The following is a 20240-nucleotide window of genomic DNA, read 5'->3' on the forward strand; positions in this document are numbered from 1 at the left end:
GCCGTGGGCAGGGCCAGCCCAGTAGCAGGTGGAATAAGGTGGCAGCAGGCAGAGGCCAGTGGCCTGATGTGGCCGAGAGGTTTTTCCTGGGGAAGCAGAAGCCCAGGTGTCCCTGGCTCATGGCCGCATCAGTGAGTCTCTGCTCCAACTTTGCGGCTTCTCCTCTTCTCCTGCATCTTTGTTCTGCGTGCATCTTATCAGGACATATGTTTGGGGTCTGGGGCCCATCTTAATCCAGGCTAATCTCATTTCAAGATCGGTCCCTTATTTTTATTTATTTATTTATTTATTTATTTATTTATTTATTTATTTTTTAGTCTTTTCAGGGCCACACCTGCAGCATGTAGAGGTTCCCAGGGTACGGGTTGAACCCGAGCTGCAGCTCCCGGCCGACACCGCAGCCGCAGCAACGCAGGACCTGAGCTGTGTCTGCGACCTACACCACAGCTCCCGGCAACGCCGGATCCTTAACCCACTGAGCAAAGTCCAGGGATTGAACCTGCAACCTCCTGGATGAATCCTCATGGATTCATTTCCACTGAGCCACGATGGGAACTCTTTTTTAACCTTTTTTTTTTTTTAATATTAAAGTCTAGCTAATTTCGAGTGTTGTGCCAATTGCTGCTGCACAGCAGAGTGACTCAGTTAGACGTATATACACATTCTTTTGTGTTTGCCTTTCCATCAAGGTCTCTCCCAGGAGACTGGGTAGAGTTCCCTGTGCTGTACCGTAGGACCTCCTTGCGTGTCGTTCTAAGCGGCATAGTTTGCATCTGCTCACCCCAAACTCCCCGTCCATCCCACTCCCTCCTCCTTGGCAACCCCGGGCCTGCTCTCCAAGTCTGTGCTTCTGTTTCTGTTTTGTAGATCATTCTATCTGCGAAGCCCCATTTCCAAATAAGGCCACGTCCCCAGGTTCCAGGGAGGAGGCCCTGCCCCTGCCATCGGGGTCTCTGTCCAGCCCGCTGCCAGGCCGGCGTGGAGAGAGGGGCTGATCTCCCGTTAACGCCTGCAGGGCATGTGTGGCTAAGAAGAAGCCCGTCTCTGGGCGTGAATATTTGCTTGGTTTCCAGCCGAGGTTTTCGTGGGCTGCTGAGCTGTGTGTGCCCAAGGAAGTCAGGGTGAGCTCTCCCGGCCAGAGGGGCTGGCAGGGCAGCCCTGTGTGGCTTCCTGGCTTGAATGGGCAGCTGGCTGGCCAGAGGGGACAGTGGGCAGAGAGTTCGAGGCGTGTTTTTGTCTCCAGTGGGTGAGCCAGGGCCCGGACTCCTGCCTGGGGCGGATGGCCAGCAGCAGCCTGTGGGCTGGGACCCGTGAGCAGCCGGGCGTCTGGGAGGCTGGGACCCCTTGGCAGAGGCAGGGGGAGCAGGGTGGCCGTGGTGAAATCACAGGTTCTCGTGTCAATGTCTGAGCCAAGGGGCTCGCCCCTGGAATCACCTGCTCGGGCGGGCACTGGGTCGGGGGAGCTGGCCGGGGTCGTGCCTGGTCCTTGTGAGCCAGCAGCCGGGGAGGGGGCCGTCCCACCCTGGCCTGGCAAGGAGGGGTCCAGAGTGACCCCGTGGCGTCACCCCTGCCCTGCTTCTGCGCATGCTCTGTGAGAACCGGCCCCCGAGGGCTGCGGGTCTGTTCCGTGGAAACGGAGCGGCAGGCCCTTTGTCCCAGGCTGGACAGGCTGGCGCGGTGCTGGAGGCCAGCCACCATGGGGTTTCTGATCTGTGGGTCCCCTTCGAGCATGGTGCCCGGTAATCCACAGGGGTGCCAGAGGAGGGGCCCCGAGGATGGGCTGGGTGGTGTCGGAGGTGGGTCAGGGGCTGGTGGACGCAGAGTCCCTCCGTCTCAACTGTGGGGGCCGGGGGTGGGGTGGGAGGGAGGGGGAGTGGCCGAGGGGGACCCATCCCCTGGAGGGCTTGGCGGTCATGCTGGTGCCTGGCCTTCGTTACCAAGGCCAGCGGTCACGGGCAGCCGGGGCCTCCACTTACCATCTGCAGGGCCCTGGGCAAGCCTGGGACTCAGCATCCTCACCCAGAAGATGGGCCGCCGGGCTTGTGGGGACAACGGCCGGCCACCGTGCCTGACAGTCCCCAGCGCAGGGTCCACAGCCCATCAGCCGGCACCGTCTGTGCTCAGAGAGGCTGGTCAAGGGCCCAGCGGCGGCTCATGCTTCTCAGGTCATCCCCGCCATGCGGGAGGGAGGCTGCTTTTGTGCTGGTTATCAGGACAGTGGTGGGTGCTGTGGCTGTTGCGGCCACGCTGTCCTGTTGATGGGTGATCCCGGGGTGGCGGAGAGAGGGCCTGAGTGCTGTAGGCTCGGCTGGGGCGGAGGCTGGACTTATCCTTATCTGCAGATCTTGTTTCTGGGCTGGACTGAGACCCCCTGAGCACAGAGCCTCCAGCAGGCAGGGAGGGCTCCCCAGGCCCACGGCCGGACCTCAGGCCCCTGGGAGGCCTCCTCCCACAGCCTTCAAGATGGGGGTGGGCTGACGCAGCTGTGGGTGCTCGGGGCTGGAGGGCCCGGGACCTGCTGACCGTGCAAGGACCATCGTCAGAGCCTTTGATGGTTGCTGCTGAGTCTTGCTCTCTGAGGACGTGGAAAGGCGTCTGCTCATGTCTCTGTGCCGCTGCGATGCGTCTGGAAGCCCTTAGCCTCGGGGAGGTCAGGCACGTGTGCGGCCACGCTAGCTGGTCTCCTCTGTCTGACGAGTACTCACAGAGCCGGGGAGGCCCTCACTGTCTTGGCTCTGCAGCCACGTGGGCAGCCTGGAGCCCAGAGAGGTAAAGCCACCTGCCCAGGGTCACACAGCAGGCAAGTTCAGGCCTGGATTTTGGGCTCAGCCTCGATAGCCGCTTCCCTGGATCAGCCTGGGCGGGGGGGCGCTGGGTCCCCGGTGTCAGACCTCTGCCCCTGTGCCTTTGAACGACTCCCCCTCCAGACAGACAGAGCCACTGCCTGATGACTCCCTTCTCAGGGTGATCTTCTGGCTGGCCCGGTTCTCAGACCCTCCTGAGCTCCAAGGACTGAGCGTCCCCACCCCGCCCCAGGCCAGGCCCTGCTCACTTTGGGCCATGCCCATCGTCCCCGGGAGTTTGGCACCTGGTCTCGCCCGGTCTGTCCCACGTCCGGCAGTGAGTGTGTGCGGCTGAGGTGGCCAGGGCTGGGGTGGGGACGGTCATGCGGGTGGCCTGCGGGGTCACGACGCCTCAGCGCTGGAAGTGAGGCTGGATCACGACGTGGAGTCCGCTCAGAACCCGGGAGCTGGCAGGACCTCTCAAATCCCGCCCCCCCCACCCCGACCGCCTGCCCCGCCCTCTGCGTGGAAGTGAGTCCCTCGGCTGCCGTGGGCCCGGTCTGACAGTCCCAGGTGTTGCCAAGGTGCTCTCGGGTTGATGGAGATGCAGAAAGGGGTCTCTCGGGCTGGCACCGTGTTCTAGAACAAAGGAAGCGAAGTTGAATGAGGGTAAATGCGACTTTCTGCTTTGGGTTCAGAGCCGCCAAGCGGGGGATGCGGCTGAGAGGCGTCCCGAGAGGAGGTGCCGGTCCGCGCGGGCCAAGCTCGGTGGCCGTGGGTGTGATGTCGTGTCACAGGGACATGCCGGGAACAGAGGCAGCAAGATCAAAGGGCTGGACCGAGCCCGGTGGAGGCTGAGCTAAGAGCTGGGGTGGGGGCTGCAGGAGGGACCGAGCAGGGCGGCGGTGGGGGGGTGGGGGGGGGGGATGAGGTGGCGGCAGGGGGAGGCGCGCGCATGTGCGCCTGCAGCACCCTCTCCTCCCCCAGAACCCGCTCCAAGGCCAGCCCCTCCAGGATGCCTGCCTTGATTGCCCCAGGCCGAGGGAGCCGCTCGGCCACCTGAGCGCCTCCCGGGGAAGCAGTAAAGCTGGAGATTTGAGGTCGGGGATGCTGACCTGTTCTTCCTTGGGTCCATGGGCTCGAGGTGCTGAGGATCCTGGTTCAATGAATGATCCGAGCCCGCCGCCTTCGGGGGGAGCGGCGGAGGGGGCTGGGACGAAGGCGGTCATGGCGTCGGGGTGGCGGCGGTGATGGAGGTGGAGGCGGTGGCGGCGGTGGTGGTGGTGGCGGTGGCGGCTGCCGCTTTGTCTAGGCCTCGCCGTGTGTCCGGCCCGCGGGCCGTCTGCACGCACAGCGTCTAGTCCTCGGGACACTGCTGTTGGGTAGGTCTTTATCCTCTTTTGCAAATGCGCACGGCAGGTGCGGTGGGGAGGGGGGCACGGCTGGAGAAACTAAGTAATGTGCTTAAGCCCCAGAGCTGGCCGGGGGGCGTCCAGCGCCCAGGCCACCTGTGGTCACAGCTCACCCAGGGCTGTGCCCCTTCCTCTCTGGAGCCCGTCACTCCACGTGCGTCCCCATGCTGCATGGCCAGCCCCGCGTCCACAGGCCTCTGCTCTGAAAATCCAGAGAGAAGGAAGGCTCGGCTTCACCCCCTGTGCTGCCCAGTCCGGGCTGGTCACCTAAATGTCCAGAGTGAAACATCTGGGGCCACAGAGGTGACAGGGAAAGGAGTTGAGACGCCCTTTATAGAGTCGGGTGGGCCTCCGAGCCGGCCTGGCCCCTGCCACTGGCTCTGCTGCCTGGGGTCTGGGGATGAGGTGTCCACGCTCCGAGGTCACCAAGCTGACCCTTTGGTCACTGGGGCCGGTTTCAGGGTCCGATGAGGCTGGGAGTTGACCACACCCCCCACACGCACCCCTGCCCTTGGCCCCTTCGTAGAGACTCAGGTGTGGCCCCAGCCTGCATCAGCGCAGGGGTGAGGAGACTCGAGTCTAGACACCCTGGGGCCGCCCCCCGCGGGTGGCACAGGTGAGAACTGGACTGGGCCGGGTGGCGGCCACGTGGCAGGGGTGGGGTCACAGGCTGGACCAGTGAGGCCGACCTGGGGGCCCGGCAGGAAGTGGTTTCCAACGGCATGGAACTATTTCTTGAACACACACTCATCTGAAGGGTGGGAAAGGCTCTCCCAGTCCAGGGCGCTGAAAACCAGCAAAGGATGGTTTAGAGCCCCTGGCTCGGCGTCCTGCCTGTCCCGTGTGTGACTCGGGATGACAGATACCGCGGCAAGCGGCCAGGTGGGCTTGACAGGAAGAGGGGCTTCGCAAGTCTGCTGGATGTCAAGAAGGTGGCTTGTGCGGCCCCCTGCCCTGGGTGCCCCCCTCCAAGTCCTGTTTGTCCGCCCCCACCAGGCCCCCCCGCGGAGGAAAGCTTGTCGGGTGGGCCGTGACTGCGTGTGCAAGTCCCCGCTGCTCCGTGCACGCGTGTGCCCTTCTGTGTCACTTGGGAGATGCGGTGGTGACCGACGCCGGGCAGGTGCCCCCTCCTGCAGCCCCAAGGTGGCTCCTGCCCCCCCCCCACCACCCCAGCCATTGTTCAGACCAGGAGACCTTTTGGGGACATGCTCAGGTTTCTCGGGTGGGAGGGACACGCAGGTGTGCGGGTCCTGCCATTCTCTGGGTCGCTGACAGCCGAGCTGGGGGCCCCTGCTGCCCCCTGAGCCTCAGGCCAGGAAGCCACGTGGCCAGGGACTGAGACGGCCTCGCACGGGGCAGATTTGCGGCAGGAAGGCCGATGCTTTTCCCCTCTTGTTGCTGCTCCTGCAGCCTCGACAGGAAGCATCCATTTTCCTCCAAAGGTTGGTGCATCTAAAATTAGCAGCAGAGTCCACAGGAGAAGCCAGGTGGGGGCCCTTTGCAGCCGGTTCAGGTTGGATAAGGAGGGGCCCTGGGGTGGGGCGTTACCATGGGGCTGGCTTCCCCCAGGGACCTGTGGCTTTTTGTTGCAAAGGAGGAAGGAGGGAGAGAGAGGAGAGAGAGCCTGGCGCGTGCTCAGCGGGGGTGGCAGGGAGCACAATCCCCTCAGGCTGAGCCAGAGCCTTCCTCTTTTGGGCAGAGACCTTTTCCGCCTCCACAGCCCCCAGGGTTGCAAAGCTCTCCAACGAAAACTCTGCAATTTCCTCAGCTCGTAGCGGAAACGCAGCTTGGATAAAATCTCATTATCGGAAAAGGCAGAACTGATTCCCTCACAAAATGCCTGGCTCAGCGAGGGCGGGCGACCCCTGTGCCCTGGCGTCCCAGGGGCTGTGGCCTTTTGCCCAGGCTGCCCCTGGCAGAAGGATGGACCGCCCATGGCCACCCTGGGCGTCAGGGCTGTGCAGGGAGTCGAATGGCCGTGTTGACTGCCAGGCCGTGCAGAAGCTTCTAGGACCCCTGGAGAGCTTTCCTGGCCCCGTGGGGTCAGAATAAGGAGGTAAAAGGCGAACCCGTGGGCAGCATCAGAGCGAGGGATGCAGTCAAAGCTGCGGCGCCTGCGTCTCGGCAGGTGACTTGGGCCCCCAGGCGGGCTGTGCAAGCCCGAGTCCGGGCCTCGGGGTTTAGAGCTAAACTGAGCGAGGCCTGGGATTGGAGATGGGGGTGCAGGTGGCCTGTTGGGCGGGCGCCTGGCCCATGGAGGGCTTCCTGGAGGAGGTGAGGTGTCGTCTGTGGGAGCTGGAAGCATGTGCAGACACACCAGGAGGCTCTGGGCGGGAACCGCCTGTCGGGTAGAGACTTGGGACCCCCCGCTCTGTGTCCTGGGAGAGTCACCCTGCCCCCCCTGCTCCGCCCCGAGCCTCAGTCTGTGCATGTGGGAAATGGGGATGAGAGGGAGGCAAGGAGGGTCCAGCTCCCAGTGGAGAGCCGTGGGGAGGTGGGCTGGGGGGCGGGGGGTGAAAGGCAGAGGCTTGCTATGGGCAGTGCGCCTGGAAAGCCATCCCTTGGGGGCTGCGGGGGGGGGGGGGGGGGGGGAGCGGCACCTGTGCCGTCAGCCCGGGACTTAGAGCTGCAGCTGAGGGAGGCGCCCGAGTCCCATCTCCCCCGTCCCTGGCAGGTGTCCCCTCCCCACATATCCCCCCCGCCCCGTGTCTCCTCCACACCCTCTGCAGGTCAGCCGCCTGCTCCGGCCTGGGCTGCACGTGACCTTGAGGGTCCTCCCGGGCTCTGGGGAGAGATGCTGGAAGGGCAGGGCGGGCCTGCGGCCGTCGGAGCTCCCCACAGGCGGGGCCCCCACTGCTCTGGGCTCTGCCGGCAACGAGGGGGGAGCCAGCGTGAGAAGGGGTCCCTTCCGGGGGGCAGCCATCGCACCCAGGTCACGGCGGGGATCTGGTTGGTGGGGGGGAGGGACGGCACAGTTGGGGACACTCTGTGAGGGCTCTGGCCATGGAGGATGAGGGGGCCCGCAGGCCCGGGTCACGTGTGAGGTCACAGGGCCGCCATGGGGTGGAGTCGAGGAGGTACAAGGGGGACCTTCTTGGTTCTGGAAAGCTCTTTGCCTCGGCTTTCCTGACTGTGAAATGGGGGTTGTGGTGAGGCTCAGGAGAGATGCCTGGGGGGTGTCCAGCAGTGGCCAGGGGCACGATGAACCCCGGTCACGATGTCACAGTCTCCTGTACTCAGAGGCCTGGAGCTGACCCGCCGCTGAGCCCTGGCGGCCCCACCCCTGCGGACCTCAGATTCCTAGTCTGTAAAATGAGACGATTTTCCTACATCCGGGATTTCAACTTTCTAAGAAGGCCCTGTAAACCCTTCTGAACTGATATATGCGGCAGCCTGATGTGTAAAGCCTGCTAGAGGCCCAGGCCGCCCTGGGGATGGGAGCCCTTTTGTGAAGCCCCGGCCAGGCTCAGTTCCCAGGTCCCCGTGTCCCGAGGGAGCCCTGACAGGTAGGAGGCCTGGAAGGCAGGACGCCAGGCGGTCCCAGGAGGCTGGCGCAGGCAGGCACAGTGGAGCCAGCGCTTCCCCGCCACTCCCCGGGCTCTGTGGGGTCCGGGGCTGTCCCCGGCATCTCCCCCCAGCATGTCCCCCAAGCAGCTGCTGTGAAGGCTCCGCCAGGGGAGGGGCTCCGTGGTGGGTCCAGAGTTTGGCACTTGGTTTCACATCAAACGAGCATCGTGAAAATGCTCTCCAAACACAGCCACAAAGTTGCTGTCACGGTTTCACTTTGGAAAGGCAGCCTGAACCCGCTTAGGCAGCTGGGGGCTCGTGTCCCCATGTCGCCGGGCGGTGGCTGCCGGAAGCTCCGGTGGAGAAGGATGCTCAGGCTGCCTCTGGTCTCAACAAGGCCAAGGACAAGGGGAGCCGAGGTCTCTGCGAGGGGCCCCCTGGGTGTCGGCGTCCCCAGACTAAAACGCAGACTCGAGTAATTCAAGTTCCGGCTTCCCGCTCCCGCGCGATGACACAGAGTCTTCTTTGATTTTCCGACCTTCTGGCCAAGCTCTCTGCCTGGCCCTCCCGAGGGTGGAGGAGGCTGATGGCCGGCGGCGCTGGGCAGGAGCCCACGTGCCCCTTTGTTTCAGAGAGAAATCTGATTGGATGCTCCAGAAGGGACAGGACTTCCTGAGGCCACCCTGGGGCGGAAGGAGGGGCGCTCTCCGGGTTGGGGGGGCTGCCTTGGGGACCCAGACATAAGGTCAGAGCTTGTCTGAGGACAGCGGGGCCGCTCTGGGTCCTGGCTGCCCCTCTCGATGAGCAGGCCTTCTGGATCCCTCTGGGGCAGAGGGTCTGGGAGGCCCGGGGCAGGAGACAGGACTTTCCTCCGCCCTGATGCCTCGTGGTAGTCACGGCCCATGAAGGGCGTGGGTTTCGGGGACGCGGGCCCACTCTTAGTGGTGCCCCATGGCCTCCAGGATGGCCTGTGTCCCCAGGAACCATCCCACTCCGGTCAGAACCGTCGGCCAACAGCCTGAGGGGAGAGCCGTCGGAACCCCCTGCCTGAGGGGCATCCGTGGTCCTGCCTGGCCTTGCGCTGACCTAGTGCTCCCTGCCCATCCCAGGAGGGGCTGGGGTGGTTTCCTCGGCTCGTGCAAGGTGGCTCTGGCAGCTTTGTGCTGAGCCCCAGCTTCTCTGCCCAGTTCTCAGGGGGCTCGGCTGCAGGGGGAGAGGGGACAGCATCCTGCAGCCCCCTCTGCCCTGCCTTCAGGAGGTGGTTCCAAAGCGGCTCCTGGCTCCACACGGCCCTGTGGGTGCAGGAGAGCCAGCCCCTCCTTCCAGAAGCCTGGAGACAGAGCCAGGGACACGCCTGTCACCCCAGGTCCTACCCTGAAGCTCCCGAAGAGCCACCTGGGGGTGTGAGCCCCCAGCCCTGGAGCGGGAAGAGGTCGTGGGGGATGGCTGGAAGGAGCTCCGGAAGAGGGTTTCCGGGGAGCTGCCCACCTGCACCTCAGATTCTGCTTCCCCACGGTGGGTGGGGGACGGGAGACCCCTGCCCGCTGAGGGACCCGCGCACAGAACAAGTGGGCCTGTTTTGGGGTATGCAGAGCCACTCAAGGATTTGGTGGGGAAATGATTTTTAATGTGTCTGGGCCTTTGCAGGGGAGGGTGGACTGGAAATGAGGGCCTACATGCGTGTGGGGCCCTCAACGGACCCCGTGTTCACTGCTGCAGCCCGGGGGCGGCGGGGGCAGGGCGCGCAGGAGCCTGTGCTGGCATTCCAGAGTCTGGGTGCGTGGTGGGGACCCCTCTGCGCTGGCCTGGCCTGTTCGGGGCTCTGGCTGCCCTGGTCTTTAGCCTTGCTCGTTGCCTGCTGTGGAGCCGTGAGTGCCTGTCGTGCAGGGCCTGGCGCTGGGCTGGGCACCCTGGGAGGCAGGGACCCAGAGATGCACCGGCCCCGTGTGTGACCTTGGGGACCTGGGCTTTCCATGGGGGGCAGGCCCTTTTCTGGGCCCCCGATGAGTGTGCTGACTGCTCCTGGGTCACATTTGCGCGCCCCCCCCCCTCCGCAAAGACCCCAAGCCTCTTCTTCCTTCCAGTAAGTGCCTTTGGATAATGTATATTCAGATGTCAAGCTGCCAGCTTCACGGAGAAAATATTTTATTTGAATTGGATGGAATTTGAACTAGAAGCCATGTTGTTTAATGAAAATGTGTGGTTTTGATTCACTGTTCCCGTCATATGGTCCTTGTCTGCTGGAGAGTTTAAAACGTGGGCCAGGAGCCTCTGCCATCCCAAGGGAGAGAGAGAAGGAGAAGGACAGAGAGAGGAAGAGAGAGACAGAGAGAGAGAGAGACAGAGAGAGAGAAAGTGATGGGGGCGGGGGAGCGTGTGGGTGGGCAGCGGTACCAGTCCAGGGAGGAGGACACATCGTGATTTTCAGAGTGAAGCCTGTGGTCCGGGTGCTGGGCGGGGAGTGCCAAGGTCTGGGGCAGGTGGGGCCCCTCCTGCTCTGTTCCGTGACCCCCCCTCCCCACATGCCTGCTCCTCCCAGTAGCAGGAAGGTAGAGGAAGGGGCTGCACATGGAGCCCCCGCTGCAGGTGGAGTTGTGGTCGGAGATGCTGGCAGGAGGGCCCACCTGAGCGTGTTGCCCGAGGCAGAGCTGTGCGCGGGGGCCGCCCTCTTTAGAAGGAGAAACGGTCCCTCTGCAGAGCTGCCCGCAAGGAGACGGGCTTCCCGAGGGAGCCCTCCTCGCCACCCCCTGCTCATCATGGGGCTTTTCAGACCCTAGTCGAGGGGGGGGGCACACGTTTTTGGACCCACATGCCCCCCAGGAATCAGGTCTGCTCCAGGGCTGGCACCCAGTTTGCCCCATCTCTGGGTCAGGTTTCCCACAGAGCTTCTGGGGAGCCAAGGAGGCCACGGGGGTCCCCTCCCCAGAGCTGTACTTGTGGTTGCACCTTGTTCTCAGACCCTGGAGGCGATCCATGGACCTGTGCTAGTGACCCAGCGACACGTCCCGGCAGCCCTGCTGTGGTCCGGCGATGAGAGGCCACATCTGGCCCCTTCCTGGGGGGCCCCTCTCTCCCTTCTGGCACAGCCCGGGGCTTGGCACAGAGAAGGGCCTCATGCACCTTCACCAAATGGCTGGCAGGGAGGGTGCAGCTTCCTTGCCTGAGCCTGTGGCTCTGGCTGAGTGGATGGGCACTGGGCTCTCACTCCATGCCTGGCTCTGCCCTTCAGGAGCAGCAGGTGCCTTTGACTGGATCCTGGCAGAGTGGGGGTGCAGGAGCGGGGGTGCAGTGGGCCTGGAGGGGGCATTGATGAGAACCTGATGAATGCAGCCTGGGAACGATGGGGTCTAACCACAGGGGCACAAGGCAAGCCCAAGGTGTTGGGGAGGGCGTGGGCACCACCAGGTGGTGGTTCTTGGCCATGGCTGCATCCCCCCGTATGTGGCGCAGTGGCTTGCATTTCGTAGGTACTCAGTACTTGCTGCTGAGTGAGTGGATGGGTGCATAGATGGATGAGTGGCTGGAAGGATGGATGGATGGATGGATGAGTGGGTAGTGGGTGCATGGTGATACCTGCATGGATGGGTGGGTGGACTGCAGGATACATGGATGGGTGGGCGGGTGGGTGAATGGATCATGGATGGATGGGTGGGTGGGTGGGTGGAAAGACAAATGGACGGATGGATGGGTGGCTTGCGTGGCTTTTGAAGGCAGCGGCTCTCCTGGAGGAGGTCTGACCCCGAGGATGAGCTCTCAGAAGTCGGGAGGGTCTCCTGGGTCCCCGTGTGCGTGCCCTCTGTGCCACCTGCTCATGGCTTCCGTCCTTTTCCAGGGGGACATCCAGCAGCTGCTCTTTGTCTCGGACCACCGGGCGGCTTACGATTACTGTGAGCACTACAGCCCCGACTGTGACACCGCCGTCCCCGACAAGCCCCAGTCGCAGGACCCCAACCCCGATGAATATGTGAGTCCTGCTGGGGGCCGCGGGCAGCCCCTCCGGGAGGGGGCGGCGTGGCGGGACACAGAAGCCGTGGGAGCCCCGTTTTGGGTGGGCGCACTGGCTGGGACCGTAATCGATCGAGGGCCAGGGCGCGGGACCCCTGCTCACTTTCTGAAGGGTCTCCCAGGGCAGATGTCACAAAGACGCAGGCTTCTCTTACCCTCGACCCCTGGACGGGTGTCATGAGGGAGGCGTCCCAGGTGCCCTTGGGGGGTGTCGAGCTTGCCAGGCGGGGGCGGGGGTGGGGGTGGCGGGCTCGGGGCTGTCCTCTGACCCCCAGAGGGGCAGCAACTCTGAGAGGCGGCCTTTTCCTCTGACCGTGACCCCTGTGACGGAGGGTCAGCCTTTCCCGTCCACCTGCCCCCAGCCTCCAGCAGCACCTGGGGCAGTTTTATCTGCAGTCTTTTGCGTCATTTCCAAAGGAAGTCCTCCCCCCAGCGCAGATTTGACTCCCGTTTCTTTTAAGTAAAATAAGAGCCCTGTTCTTTATTTTTCCTCTGGGCCCCCCTTCTTTCTTGGCCGGTCCCGAAGCCCCTGGGATTCTGGCCCTGGCCTGTCTTACAAACCCCGGGACGGGACGGGGACGGGGCTCCCCGCGGGTCCTGCGGCCGAGGCCCCCTCCTGGTTCCTGATGCAGAAACGGTCTGAGGGCCAGACCGCCTCTCACCGTGATGCTCTCGCGTGTGGTCTGGGGCTTCGGGGAGGATGGGGGACCCCAGGGGTAGTGGCTTTGCCCACACAGCCCATGTTCGGCTGGTTGTCCTGGCTTCAGGTCCTAAAGGTCAGAACTTGGGGACCTTCCAGGGCTCCTCTCTCTTTGAAGGGCGCCTGGGGTCCCCGTGTCCTCCTGGGACTTCTCAGGGGCAGCTCTGCTTCCCCGGACCTGCAGAGGGGGCTCCGCTGGTGCCTGGAGCTGGCGTGACGGTCAGGGGTCCGCTCTTCTGGTGCAGCCCGTGGGGGAGGGGCAGCTGGCATCTCGGGTGGGGGCTCACGCCTTCCTCCCGGGCCCGATCTCCTTTCAGTACCCGGACGGAGAGGGCGATGGGGACACCTACTACTACGAGTACCCCTACTACGAGGACACGGACGACGTGGGCAAGGAGCCCAGCACCACCAAGACGCCCGTGGAAGCTGCCCGAGAGACCACGGAGGTGGCTGAGGTCTGGCCGGGTGGCGCTGGCCCCTGGAGGGTGCGGCGTGGTGGGGGAGGATGGAGGGGCTGCAGGGGGCACGGGGGCCACTTGGAGACTGGGCAGTGGCAGAGAAGGGATGGGAGGCCGTGTGCGCTCTGTCCTTACGGGGGGTGTGGGGCAGGGGGCTTTCCTCGGTGCCAGGGGACACCAGGGGACATGCCTGTGAAGGAACACCACCCGCTCCCCTGGGGTGGATGGGACCCCAGCCCACATTGCTCTAAGACTCTGGAAGGTCTGGCTCTCTCACCAATTTGGAGATGCCTGGACCCAGTTCACGAGCGCCGTTCTGGGGTTTGGCCGTCACAGCACTCCCCAGACCCCGGCGGCCCCTGTGCCCGGATCCTCGGGGTTCGCTTGTCCGATGGGTCAGCCTGCCTCTCAAGCCGCAGAGGAAACCCCTGCCCTGGTCCCCGGCGCACCGGCTGCCCCCTGACGCCGCGTGTCCGCCGGTTCTCAGGAGCAGACCCAGCCCCCCACCAGCGCGCCGGTGCCCGACACCAGCGAAGCGGCCGGGAAGGAGGAGGACCCCGGCCTCGGGGACTACGACTACGTGCCCAGCGAGGACTACTACACGCCGCCCCCGTACGAGGACCTCAACTACGGCGACGGCCTCGAGAGCCCCGACGAGAACCCCGACGAGAACCCCGACCAGGGCGCCCGGGCCGAGGTCCCCACCGGCACCGTGATCACCTCCAACGCCTCCAACGTAATTGAGCCACTGGGTCTGGGCGGGGCCGGGGGGCGGCCCACCCCGCTCCCCACCCCGCTCCCCGCCCCCGCCCTGCGGCCCTCGGCCCTGGGCTGGTTTAAATGCTGCCCCCCCGAGTTTGGAATCTCGAACCTGCCCAGGGGATCTTCGTGTTAGTTCGTCACCGGCAACGTGGGTGGCGTGGGCCTCGCCCAGGTCTCTGGGGTTTGGGTGCAGGTGGGTGAGGACCTGCATTCGCGGGGTCCTCACCGTGGCCTGGGAGAGGGCAGGCTGGATGGGCACACGGCTGGGGCTCTGGGCGGGCAGCTGGGACACGAGGCCGAGGGGTGCTGGGCACAGCCGTGGGCTTTCTGGTCAGGCAGCCCTGACTTGGCATCTCCCTGGACGTCCGTGACTCCCCCTTTACACGAGGGATATGCCTGCCTCTTGGGGTCATGGCCAGGTCTCCAGATTAGAGAGTTGAGCAGAGCCCGTGGCACATAGCGAAGCCTTGCAAATGGCTGATGCTGAATTCCTTGTGGCCCCAGAGCAGACGCAGGGCTTCTCACGGCCCTGGATCTCTCTGCCAGCGGGCATCGGGTTAGGGGCATGTTGTCCTGAGACCCCGAGCCTAGGGGGGAGCCCCTGGAGGCCCCGACTTCCCCAAGAGCCTGGGGCAGCCTGGCACGGCATGGCCACCCCCAGCAGCCCTGGTTTGCCAAGGCATCTTGGGGGCTTGGGGGTGGGTTTCCCTGTCAGGAGAAGGTGGAAGGTGCCCCCCAGCAAGGGCCCCTCCAGGCTCCCCGTGTCCTGTGACCTGGGAGTCCCCGGGCTGGGGGCCTGTGTCGCCCCGTTACCTGGCGCTGATCCCTGCCGGCCTCCCCCTCAGCCAGCTCCGCCTCCGGAGGAAGGGCTGGATGACTTGGACGCGGAGTTCACGGAAGAGACCATCAAGAACCCGGACGAGAACTACTACGACCCGTACTATGACCCCACCATCGCCCCGTCGGAGATCGGGCCCGGGATGCCCGCCAACCAGGACACCATCTACGAAGGGGTGAGCGCCTCGGAGGGCACCTTCCCAGGCCCTTGGGCGGGGCCCCTGGGGTGCTGTGGCCGTGGGGTAATTGCCACCTTCTTCCTTCTCTCCCTCTCCTCGCCACGTCTTTCAAACTCCAGATGGGAGGACCGCGGGGCGAGAAAGGACAAAAAGGAGAGCCCGCCATCATCGAACCCGTAAGGCGCTTTCTTATCTTAACCGGCTGGGGGGGGTGGAGGTCGCAGCTCGGGGCACATGGCGGGTTGGGTAGGACATGGCGAGATGCTGGACCCCTTTCTGCCCAGGGCCACCGCAGGGACGCGCCTTGCTGCTGCTGAAGCCCCCCAGCAGGGGGAGGGCTCTGGACCTCGGCTGGGCAGCCCGGGTTCCTGTGGGTCAGGACCCTGTGCCGTGTCCACCTAAGAGCTGGGCACGTCACTGTGCATCCGTTTCTTCTCGATGAAAAGAGACTCAGCTTCTGGGAGGCAGGGCTGCCGCCCTGGAGGGTGGAGGGACCCGCCAGCTGAATGTGGACCCGGAGCTGCGGGTCTGAGGCAAGAGCCGTAGTCAGGGACCTGCCTCTCCGCGCTGGCTGTGCAGCCGTGTTGCTGCTGCGGACGGGGAACGGAAACCTGCTTGTCAGCTCAAATGGCGCTTGAGCGGCACTTCACTGAGCCAGGTGATGGGGCCACGGGCAAGTTAGTGACCCTTGATGACTCCGACCGCTGGGACCACAGCCAAGAGGTCCCGTGTGCAAGGAGTGGGTTCGTGGGTGTTGGCGGGGCCCTCCTCTGTGTCGGCACGTCCCCTGCCTGCAGGGAGCTGCCCCCGCTGGGCCCTCCAGGGCCCACCCCGTGGCCCGAGGGCTGCCCAGGTCAGGGCCCTAACTGGGGTGGCCGAGGTGCCAGGCGATTAATCGCCTGGGGCGGGCCCCCTGGGACTGCTCGTGGTGGGCACGGCTGTGGGCTGGGAAGCGGCCCTGGACACCAGAGTGGGGAGGCCGGCTGCCAAGGTCCGCCCCTGCCACGTCCTCTAAGAGCCGGAGGGAGGAGGCCAGTGTCCTGCCCCTCGACCGGTCACGAGGCTGGGCTGGGCCCCGGCTTCCGCTGCCAGCACTCGGTTCCCAGTGGCTGAGCCAGAATGTGACGTGGCGGCTCCAGGGTCTTCTGATCGTGGGCCCCCAGGAGGCAGGATGGAGGGGCCCCCACCCTCCAGTGGGCTGGGAAGGTTCCTCTGGAACCTTATCTCCCTTAGAGCCCGTGGCCAGGGCAGACAAGATGGGGGGGACTAGATGACCGTCCTGCCCGGCCCCCCACTCCCCCGGCCTGTCTCAGGGCTGTGGCTCATCTTTTTCTCCTGGGCTGCGGTCACTGGGCACACGCGTCTTTTGCTCGGATGAGAACATCCTCTTTCCCTGCTCCCTGAGGGCCCACGGGAGGCAGGGCCTGTCTGAGGCTGAAGGATGGGGTTTGGGGAAGGGACAGAGGTGCCAAAGGGAGGCGGGCACGGGTACCAGGGGGCCCCTTGCTCAGCGACATGAAAAATCCTGACAAGTGCAGGTGCAGGGAGAAAGGCCACCCCAGGGAGGGGCAGGCAGCCAGCGTTGGTTGGAGCCTCCCCTAAGGGACGGGCTGCCCAGGACCCCCTCCCGTCTTGCAGGGCTGGGGGTATGCCAGGAGGTGGGCCACCCCCGCTGTGGCTTCCGTGGTCCAGCCGTGCGTGGAGCACAACCCAGATGGCCTTGACCTGGCCGTGGACTTAGGTGTCCTCCGTAGCGTCCCCGTGGCCACAGTGAAAGGGGCATCTTGTCCAGGAAGAGTGGGAGCCCCAGGCAGGCAGGAGCCGGGCTCTGTGGGATCCCGGGTTGGGACCCAGTTCTGGGAGGCCTGGCGGCACCTAGGTCTGGATGAGCTTCCCATTCACACGTTCCCCCAGTCTGGGCTGACCCTGTGTAAAAGCCATGGCAGCTGGACACCCCAGGTCGGGGCTGGGGGTGGAGGCGGCACCCAGGGAGTCCAGCTGCCAGGCTGCACCAGGCACCGCTGGTGAGGGCTGAACACGCCCAGGCCGTCCAACGCAAACAGCGTGTCCCTAGAATCCACTCCGTCTTCCCTGGGGGAAGAGCCAGCCATCTGGATGTGGTTAGGGACGGTGCCCGCCCCCTCGGGTCCTGGCGTTGCTCCTGCCCAGCCCCCAGCCTGCTCGGAGCATCTGCGGGGCCGAGGCTGGTCCCCCTGGGGAGATGGTGTAAACATTTGGAATTTCTCAACCTGGAGTGTCGCCAGCTGTCCTCAAAGTCTTAGTTCCTCATCAACAGATGGCTGCGTCCTGGGAGGTGGCCGACGAGGTCTCACGGCTGCGGCCGGTGTCCAGGCCCGTTTTGGGGGTGGGGGGGAGGCTGTTTCCCCTCCCACCTGCGCAGCCACTCGCCCTCGGGTGTGTCACTCACTGAAACCGGCTCCTTGTCTCCGCCCACCCCAGGGGTGGGGGCTCTTTCCCACTCAGATCCGGTACCCTCCCTCTGTAGCAGCTCGGCAGCCTCGGGGGCTCCTTGAAAGGATAGGAACCCTTCAGCCGAGCAGTGGGGACCAGTCTCCATGTTCAGTCGAGACGGGTCCTCGGTGGGGTGGTGGCCCCAGGTCCCCTCCCAGCGATGGCCACGCCTGGGAAAGTGCCGAGAGCCCTCAGCCTGCTCGTTCGCCCGGTGGCCCCCCGCCTTCCCCGAGCTGGCCCGGGGCGGTCCTCCCTCGCGAGCCCACTGAGGCCCCGGCTCCCCGACGACGGCCCTTGGCATGTCCCGGAAACAGCTGCGGTCCTGCAGCCCGCAGGGCCCGGGCTCCTGTCCTCATCCCAGCTCGGCCCCGAGCCCCCTCAGCTGCCTGCGTGGAGAAGGAAACAGGGGAGCTGGCGTGGGAGGCCGTTGGGATGAGCTGTCTGTGTGCAACGCGCCTGCAAACATTTCTCCGAGCGCACATCTGTGTAAACACAGGGTGCTCCTCCCTGCCGCTGGGCAGCCCCGGCGGGGGCGGGAGGGACGTGGCATCCCTGGGACCCGCTGTCCCCCCGGCCGGCTGGCCGCCCCCTGTGCTGACCTCGTGCCCCAGGAAGCGGTTCCTGGTTTCCGCTTCGAAGAAAAACCCGCCCTTGATGGGCCCCTGCCCTGGCCTTATTCTGGGGCAGCGGGTGGGGGGAGGCCGGCTGCAGGCCCGAGGGGTCCCGGCAGCCGCAGGACTTCACGGGGAGGGAGGTGTCACTGTGCCCAGTGGCCCCACTGTGTGGCTGAAGCCTGCCCCGCGCCTGGTCCTCCAGCGCCCCCCACCCCCCGCTCTCAGCCTGCAGACCCCCGTGGGGCCGTGCAGCCCCTCATACCCCCGAGTGAGCACAGAACACCCGGGACGCCGGGGCCTGCCTGACCTTGGCATTGACCTCACAGCAGAGAGGAGACCCACGCAGGGACGGAGGCTGATGGGGCGGGGGGCCCTGTCCCTATTTGGGGGCCAGTAGTCAGGTCTGGGGGACCTCGTCCCAGCCCGGGAAGGGCCTGGGAGGGGAGCACGGCCGAGGGTCCAGTGGATTTGGCAGTTTTCCCACTTGCTCTGGGGCTGCTGGGTGGGCAGCGGGTGAGGCATGGCCTGCCTGGAGGGCGAGGGGCAGTCTCAGGAATTGGCCTGAAGGTTCCCCAGGCCTGAGGTTCCCCGGGCCTGAAGGCTCTCCAGGTGGGGTTCTCAGCCCATGGGGCCCCTCTCCTCTTGTCCCCCCGGAATCCACCCACAGCCGTCCCCCCACCCTCTCTGACCCCTCATCCTGGGGCCCACGGCTCCCTCAGTGGCAATCACCAGCGCCTGCCTAGGCCTTGCCTCGCGGAGGGCAGGAGGACCCGAGTGGCACCGGGGGTCCTGGCCCTCCCTGTCCTCTGGAAGCTGCTCCGAGGGAAGCCTCTTGGTTTGCTGTGGGCTTGTTGCTGCCCTGGAAACACTCGGGGGAGTCGCCGTGGCCGCACCACAGCCCCTGTTACAGACGCTGCTCGGGACCCCTGCCAGGCGGAGGGCGCTGCCCCAGAGGCCCGATCTCCGGTCCTCTGGTCCGTCCAGCCTGGAGGCGTCCCTGGGCCTGGCCCATGCGGGGTCTCGGGATGAGGAAGGACCCTGGGGTCTCAGACGCTCTCCCGTCTCTTCCAGGGCATGCTTTTGGAGGGGCCGCCCGGACCAGAAGGCCCCGCGGTGAGTGTCAGGGTGTATCTCCCAGGACGTGGGGGAGGCGCTCGGGCTGGCGGGAGGCCCTTTAATGCTCGTGGATGGAAAAGAGGAGCAGATGCCCCTGGCGGCTTGTCACCCCCGCACCACCCAGGAAGCGGGAACCCCCGCCAGGCGGGAACCGCCCCGTGGCTGCATCTTTGACCTCTGCCTCATTTTGTTTTTAATTCTAGGGTCTCCCGGGACCTCCAGGAACGATGGGTCCCACTGGCCAAGTGGGCGACCCTGGAGAAAGGGTAAGGTGGCCGGGCCCCTGGGATCAGGGCTCCGCCGGTGTCCAGGCCCCTCCCTGCCGGGGACTGGCCGTGTCCTTGTGTGTGGGTGACGGCGACACACTGACGTCCTTCCCCACATTGCTCCGGTCTCGTCACATCTCACGCCACCCCCTACTGCGTCCGTCCTCTTTAGATAGTTAGGGGTCCACTCTTGGCCCTGAGCCGGGGCAGTGGGCTCCTGCTAGAGTGAGACTCAGCCGGGCCGTGGGCCCTTGGAGGCCAGGGATCAGCACAGCGTGGTGGCCCTGTGGCCCTGCATTAGGGCAGCAGTAGCAACGGCTGCAGTGGCCAGAGAGCTTGGGTGCTGCCTGGGCGTCACGCGGGGTCCACCTTGGCCCACCCTCGATAGGAGACCTTGGTTGGTCTTCAGTCCCCCTCGCGTCAGCATCCGTGTTGGAAATCAAGCCATAGACACAGGAGTCAAAGACCATCCTGGGCTCACCCTGGTCACAGGGGTGCATCCTGAGGTCCCCAGGTTAAGGGACAATTCTGAGGTCTCTCTGGTTACAGCAACCATCCCAGGCTTGCCCTTGTTCAAGGGACGCCTCTGGAGGTCCCCTTGGTGAAAGGGGTCATTCTGAGCTCACCCTGGTGAGAGGGATCCTCCTAGGGTCACCTCGGTCACAGGGACGCATCCTGGGGGCCGGGGGCTGCCGTTGAGATGCTGGCTGAGCCCAGGATGCCCCAGTTTCGTTCTGACACCTAGTGGGGGTTTGCGGTACTGCAGCCCTGTAGGTTCTCCAGGTTGGCTTGGTTCTTTTTCTTCCCGTTTTTCCTGCTGGTCTAGCGAATGCCGATGCGAGCTCGGGCGGAATAAACGCTAGTAATCGGGTGGCTGAGTTGTAGCTGGGACGTTATCCCTCGGCCTGGCACACTGCCCAGAGCAGCGTGAGACCCTCATGGTCGGGGGGTGGACCATGGCTGGTCTGGTCACGAGGAAAGGCGGCCAGGCCCTGGGGGCTTTGGGGTGATGCTCCCCTGAGGTCTGCAGACAGAGCAGTGACTGCAGGGCCTCTGGGAGCAGCCGCACCAGTTGGGCACCTGTGGCCGGTGGCTTTGGGGACCTGGCTCCGTGGGGGGTGGGGGGCCT

At 65.1% G+C, this 20240-nt stretch overlaps 1 protein-coding gene across 1 annotated transcript in view; it reads left to right on the forward strand.

The window, feature by feature from the left end:
- COL5A1 (collagen type V alpha 1 chain) overlaps positions 1 to 20240 on the forward strand; it is a 150556-nt gene that overhangs the window by 52026 nt on the left and 78290 nt on the right. Inside the window, 7 exon segments of the mRNA XM_047768868.1 lie at positions 11535 to 11666; positions 12725 to 12862; positions 13353 to 13601; positions 14473 to 14640; positions 14763 to 14819; positions 18801 to 18842; positions 19049 to 19111. Of these exon segments, the coding sequence (XP_047624824.1) occupies positions 11535 to 11666; positions 12725 to 12862; positions 13353 to 13601; positions 14473 to 14640; positions 14763 to 14819; positions 18801 to 18842; positions 19049 to 19111 (849 nt within the window).

Source organism: Phacochoerus africanus, chromosome 2, assembly GCF_016906955.1.
Source record: "Phacochoerus africanus isolate WHEZ1 chromosome 2, ROS_Pafr_v1, whole genome shotgun sequence".
Taxonomy (NCBI): Eukaryota; Metazoa; Chordata; class Mammalia; order Artiodactyla; family Suidae; genus Phacochoerus; species Phacochoerus africanus.